This window comes from Papaver somniferum, chromosome 5 (genome assembly GCF_003573695.1).
Source record: "Papaver somniferum cultivar HN1 chromosome 5, ASM357369v1, whole genome shotgun sequence".
Lineage (NCBI taxonomy): Eukaryota > Viridiplantae > Streptophyta > Magnoliopsida > Ranunculales > Papaveraceae > Papaver > Papaver somniferum.
Genome location: NC_039362.1, coordinates 202810171 through 202816446, shown reverse-complemented (window position 1 = coordinate 202816446; position 6276 = coordinate 202810171). Strand labels below are relative to the sequence as shown.

The window sequence follows — 6276 nt, the reverse complement described above, 5'->3', positions numbered from 1 at the left end:
ATGGGAGAAAGAAACAACAGAGCAAACCAAGCCCAAACTCAGATCCAAAGCGAACTAGTACAAGAAAACATTATCGACTACGATAGAGTAAGCGTTCATACCGCAAACACAAATTCAAAAAATAAAGAAGAGGAAAGGAGTGGAGCTCCAGGACTAATAGAAGGGGATGAGGAGAGCATGACAACAGCGGAACTTCGACAAAGGTTGATTGTAGAAAGAAGGAGAGAAGATGAAGAGCGTGCGAATTTGACGCGCCAGAATAATGAGTTAAGAGAAGAAAACATAAGATTGCAAGAGCAGAGATCAAGAAGTACCACACGTGTGAGCTCAAAATCAAGGACAAGCAGGAGTACATCCAGGCGTAGCCAATCTGGTAGAAGAGATGTCAGACAAGAGTCACCTTTGGATAATATTGCTGAAATAATTTCAGGTAAATTATGACTTGCAGGATCAACACGGTGAACATCGCATAAAAAAAAAGAAGTCGATGACCGGTATGTACAGCAAGGAGAAGAGCATCGCGCGATAAAAGGTAACAGAGGTAATAGACGCGAACGACAAGGCGAACGGTATCGCGTTCACCATAACCAGGATGAGGAAGATGATGAAGAACAAGGAAGAATGATATTACATGGTAGGGAAATGTTGCGAAATCAACGAAAACGCGAAGAAGAAGAAGAAAGGAATCTCGATGCACAGGCTTATGCGAGACATGAGAGGGATAGGCGAAGAAGAAGAAGAAGAGAAGAAGCTGAGGAACGAGAAATACAGGAAGTTGTGCGTCAAAATAGGCATGATAACAGAGTAAGGAAAGCAAGATTAAAAAGACCCATGCAGCCAGGTGCAGATCAAACAATGAATGAGACAATCCTTAGAATTAGCAGAGATGAGAGAAATGATTACCACGCGAAGAGATGGAGGTAGAAGACAACTGGATGAAGCGATAGAAGAAGTAGGAAGAACACCATTTGCTATGCAAATACAATGTGAAGTTATACCACCTAAATGCAATCTCCCTGCATTTACTAATGTCTTTGATGGAAGCACATGTGCGGTGCATCATATAAGAGCATACAACCGATCTCTTTTACAGTGGGAAGCAAATGATGTGGTGCTTTGTAAATATTTTCCTGCGAGCTTAACTGGAGAAGCTTTGCAATGGTTTGAAGGTTTACCAGTCGGTACTATCCGGTCATTTCATCACCTACAAAACATCTTTCTAGGACAATACATCAGCAATAATATGCTCAGACCCGGAATAGAAAAGGTGTTCATCTTACATAGAAGAACCAATGAAAGCTTGCGAAAGTTAACCACGCGTTGGAGAATCATGTGTAGTGAAATGGCGGGACGAGTAGATGAGAGAAACCTTATACTAGCCTTCATCAATGCACTATTTGCGACAGACTCATTGTATACACAAATCTTTAGGATCAAAGATACGATAACCATGGCAGAGTTACACGAGTATCAAGAGGAATATATCACTCTTGAGGAAAAGCAAAAAGAAATGGAATCTTATCCAGTGGCGATCACAAACGCAGGAAACAATAGTCTACTCCCAAGAACAACAAATACTGTTGTAAATACATCTCAGGGGAACAAAGGAAAGCAGGTAGTGGAGGAAGAGAAAAAGATGGTGGCCATGGGAAGTAGGGATCAAGAAGAATTTGAAAGAGAAAGACAATTCAATAATCGTGGAGGAAACAATAAAGTTCAAAGACTTGATTACCAGCCAGAAGGATACGGAGGGCAAAAGCAATATTATAATCAAGGCCAAGGAAACAAAAGAGTGGTATGGGAACATATAAAGATTCCGCATCTAAACACGACAATAGAGAAAATCTGAGAAGCAATAATTTTGATGGAAGAAATACCAGCACCACCAAATATGGGAGATGAACAGCCAGCGGGAAGGAGGAGTAACGAATTCTGCGCCTATCATCGTTTCCATGGTCACACAACTAATAACTGTAGAAATATAAAGAAACTCATACTAATAATGATTGATCAGGGAAAGCTAGACCACTTCTTGGTGCAACAACCACAGAATCTACCACCACCACCACCACCTGCAGAGCATACACAAGATATAGAAGAAAGAAAGCGTACATATCTGATAGAGGTTGGAGTGAAGGCAAAGAAGTTATATTGTAATTAAATAATCCATTCATTCATGAGCATATAAGATTTCCATGATAATGTCCTAAGCCGAGTTCATGCGAGAGATAGCGATGGAAGGGAAATACTCAACCTTGTGAAGATGTCACCATTGAAAGATTGGCATAAGCATCCTATTTCCTTCAATGCATAGGAAGTACCAGGAGGTGGAGAACATCAAGAGAGCCCATTGGTAGTCAAGTTAGAAATCAATCCAAAGGTAAAGAATGATGATGATGAAGAGGAGGATGCAAACACGTGGGCTATAAACAGAATACTGATAGACCCTGGGAGTTCGACCAATATTATGTTTTATCACACACACAAGACTATGGTTGGTGGAGAGAAGAATTAATACCATCAACATACAAAATTTATGGTTTCAATGGGACATCCAATAAGCCAAAGGGAGAGGTGATGATGCGAATTCCTTTAAGAAGTATATCAACAGAAATAGTATTATGTGTCATTGACGTAGAATCACCTTATAATGCTCTGATAGGAAGGCCATGGTTACATGGTATTCTAGGAGTGGATTCAACTTTCCACCAATGCATAAAGTTCCCGCTGCCTCAAGGTGTTGGAGTAATCAGAGGAGAACCAAATGAAGGAAAAACTTGCCATGACATTGATGTCGACAAATGTGAAGAACGCACGAGCAAGCGAAGATATTGGAAGAAGCAGATACAAGAAAGCAAGAGAAGTGAGCGATTAATGGTGGATGCAGTAAACAAGGAGAGCGAAATGACAAAGACTCCAACGAAGGAAACAACAGCCGCACAAGAAAGCGAACGTGACAAGTGTGTTAGCATGAGCAAATTCAAGAAAGGAGATTTGGTGTTGAGACATAAACTACTTTATCAGAAAAATAATAAGAGACAAATAGAGAACATATGGTAGGGGCCATACAGAATCAGGAAGGTAGTTGGCAATGGAATGTATGAGCTAGTAGGTGAGAAGGAAGGTAGACCATCTGATGAGCTGTGGAACCAAGTGTATTTGCAGAAATATGGTGCGTACGACAGTCATAGCACATCAGAAGATGAATAACGTATGCGATCAAATGTATTAAAAAGCATATGCGAACTCAATGAAGTACATAAGGTGAAAGAAATTGTCAAGTCATCTTAGTTATGAGATAGTTTAGAAAATGGTAATCATGTGGGTGAATAAGCAAAGGGAGAAGATGAAAGCATTGTATTGATCAAGATTATGAATGCAAATGAATTTTTTTATCTCTTTATTATAATGTCATACAAAAAGGAAAAAATAAGACCTTATGATAAGACCTTAATAGAAGGCTACAGATGTAAAACCTCTAATTAGGGAGGCTAGGTATCCAATTATGGCGTGCACCCTAGTTCGCATACAGCAAGAGGCAATAATAAGACCTAAGGTGCGTCATATTGGGAAAACCTAGATAACATGGATCGGGTGAAAGCTACACCGACCCTGGAGCCTGAGTCATGGACATTTGGGGTGAAATAAAAGCCCATCCAGTAGAGCGCCTTAGTTGAAAGACTAAGGTAAAAAGCTCTCTAATAAGGAGTGCAGAAACTCGATCAAGGCGCCGAGGTATACGGTTGAGTCAAGACTGCCTGGGACGTCTGGAGCGTACCTGGCCGCTCTTGACAAGTCTTGACTATGATGCACTCGGTCCGAAGAAACCCCTCTTAGGGTGTGGTCTTGTAACTATAATCCATATCGGCGGAGGGATAAGAGGCCGCGAAAACAACTGATTGTTGCATCACTAGATGGGAGGAGCCCACCCTAACCCGGTAGGGGTAAGATTCCTTGAAGGGGCAGACAGGGGGAATATAAGGATGGCACCCTCCATTAGGGAGCTTAATTGTGTCAAAGACGCAAATATCATGAGGCTTTTTACTCACGGAAGTATTAAGGATTATCGTATTTGTACAATAATAAAACCTGCAGGGGAAACAATGCCATAAAACGATAAGGCGAGATTAATGGGTTATTACATGAAAGTGTAAAAACCGCCTGTGATCTCGTCACACAAAGACGAAATCAAATTTTGGGCAAAATAAGACCTTTACTTAGGAAGGCTAAATAAGACCTCATGAGAAAGTAGAACGCAAACTTATATTGATTTGCAGGTAAGAGAAATTAGACGCGCGGATTCAATAGCATAAGGAAAAAACAAAGGAAAACTTCTGCAGTCAGAATATATGGGCGCGAAAGGCGGATAGTAAAAAACATGGTTGAGGCATCATGCGAAGAATATACATAAATAAAATCTATTTATATGGGAATGACATACAAATGGTAGAACTACGCATCTCCGAGGCAGGAGACGCATTATCTTTGCATGTGCTCGCCCCAATCATCTTGAGACGATTAACAGAGGCAAGTATGGGAATGCAAGCATATAGAGGAGTGTTATTCGCCTCCATATGATAGACGCACGCACATGCTAATGAATATAATACTCTCCTAAAAATGCACATATTGTTATCACTGGATTAACCCCAACTGTTGGAAAGAGCAATACTTCGACTTTTATAAATACAGGTAAGACAAGAAGAATTTACATTGAAAAATCCTCAAATGCTTAAGAGTTTACACATGAGAACAATTATTTTCCATCCGTGTCTTCTTCATTAACCTCGTCAGCCTCAGAATCGTTGCCCTCCTCATCAATCTCCTCATGCTCATATTTTCCTTCACTATCAGAGATATCCGAATCTTTTTCATTCGGAGGAACTTCAGCGAATCTGTAAGTTGAAGGAGAAATGCCATTATCCACACACACTTTCTTGATAGCTGCATCTAGAATGCGAACATCATCATTGCTCAAGTTGGAAACGGTTGTAGTGAGATTTTTCTTGAGCCTGCGATATTTAGAATTACGAGCGGAAAACTTCGCCTCCAGACTCTCAATCTTCTCACGGAATTCCTTCTCATCATCTGCGAAGAAAAGATAAGAAGGTTAAAAATCGCATAAGAACCCTCATCAAGAAATAACAAGGGAATAAGAATTATAAACAACCTTCTTTTTTAGAAAGGATATCTCTAACCAAAGCACCATGATCAGATTCAAGACTAACACTAACAGCTAAATCCTTTCTAGCATTATCTAAGACCCTAGCAGCCCATTCAAACTCAACATCGCTCTCTATAAGAAGTCGGGAACGGATCAAATTCCCTTGTTCAATAAGTGCGTCTTTTTTGCTTATAGCCAGATTCCGCTCTATTTGAACTTGGAGAATGGCTTCTTGAAATTCCTTTAAAGCTTTCGCACCATTAAGAGCAAACCGATCTTTCTCAGTAATAAGAGTACTAATCCTAGCTTCTAAAACTTTAACCCTTTCTTTGGATTCCAAGAAGAGGCGTTTAAAACGATTACTAGTAGATAAGGCACTCCTGTGATCAATATTAAGAAGTCGATAATTTTCCTTGAGATCTTCCAAGGAAAGGGTTTTTATTTTGTCATCAGTAATATTACTTAGGGAAGCATTAAGATGCTCAAGGAGAGCATCATCAGTGACACTATGATGAAAGGAGCGAAATAAAGAAGATGCCTCGTCAGAAAGGCTGTAAATCTCTACAAGATCAGACAATTACAAGGGGAGCGAAAGATACGAACAAGCAGATTAATAGAAGAAATAAAGAATTACGCACCAACTAGCTGATCGTTCATCTTCCGAAGATCGGTTATATGATTCTTATAAGTAGACACCTCGGCTTCTAATCTGCCGCTCCTCGTGAGAAGATCAGACGTGTCACTCTCATGAGTAGAAACTTGGGACTTGAGTTTAATATTTTCATCCTCAAGCTTGCGAAGTCTTCTCTGATAATCTGATGAAACAACGTAAGACATGCGGGATATCTGCGAAGACATAAGGTAAACGTAAGACATTATTCTTGTTAGAGCATTGCTCGGTCGAACTCGCATGTGTTGCTATCTCAAGCATGTTTGTCAATGTTAGTGATCAAAACTATAAGTCTTGATTTCTAGTCTACTATAGATAAGGTCTCGGACTAGGATAGAAAGTGTAGCTGAGCTCAAGAACTCCATGGCAATCATCATACAAGATGAAGGACTACTCAAGGAACCGGTGGATATTCATAAACTAAAAGGTATGTGGAGACTTG

The 6276-nt window shown here is 40.1% G+C and overlaps 2 protein-coding genes across 2 annotated transcripts; one reads left to right on the top strand and one right to left on the bottom strand.

The window, feature by feature from the left end:
* LOC113280584 (trichohyalin-like) lies at positions 1-924 on the top strand. The gene is made up of 2 exons (XM_026529196.1): positions 1-430; positions 482-924. Exons 1-2 carry the CDS (start codon positions 1-3, stop codon positions 922-924), a joined length of 873 nt encoding a protein of 290 aa, XP_026384981.1.
* Positions 925-4756: 3832 nt separating this feature from the next.
* On the bottom strand, positions 4757-6040 carry LOC113280583. The gene is made up of 3 exons (XM_026529195.1): positions 5803-6040; positions 5171-5725; positions 4757-5088 (listed from the first exon to the last, which is right to left on the bottom strand). The coding sequence occupies exons 1-3, from the start codon at positions 6038-6040 to the stop codon at positions 4757-4759; spliced, it is 1125 nt and encodes a 374-aa protein (XP_026384980.1).
* Between the last annotated feature and the right edge of the window lie 236 nt (positions 6041-6276).

Coding starts and splice junctions, on each gene's coding strand:
- LOC113280584 (XM_026529196.1), top strand. CDS start 1: ATGGGAGAAAGAAACAACAGAGCAAACCAAGCCCAAACTCAGATCCAA. Junction 431..481: donor TATTGCTGAAATAATTTCAG/GTAAATTATGAC, acceptor ATAAAAAAAAAG/AAGTCGATGACCGGTATGTA.
- LOC113280583 (XM_026529195.1), bottom strand. CDS start 6,040: ATGTCTTACGTTTACCTTATGTCTTCGCAGATATCCCGCATGTCTTAC. Junction 5,726..5,802: donor GATGAACGATCAGCTAGTTG/GTGCGTAATTCT, acceptor CTGATCTTGTAG/AGATTTACAGCCTTTCTGAC. Junction 5,089..5,170: donor TATCCTTTCTAAAAAAGAAG/GTTGTTTATAAT, acceptor TTTTCTTCGCAG/ATGATGAGAAGGAATTCCGT.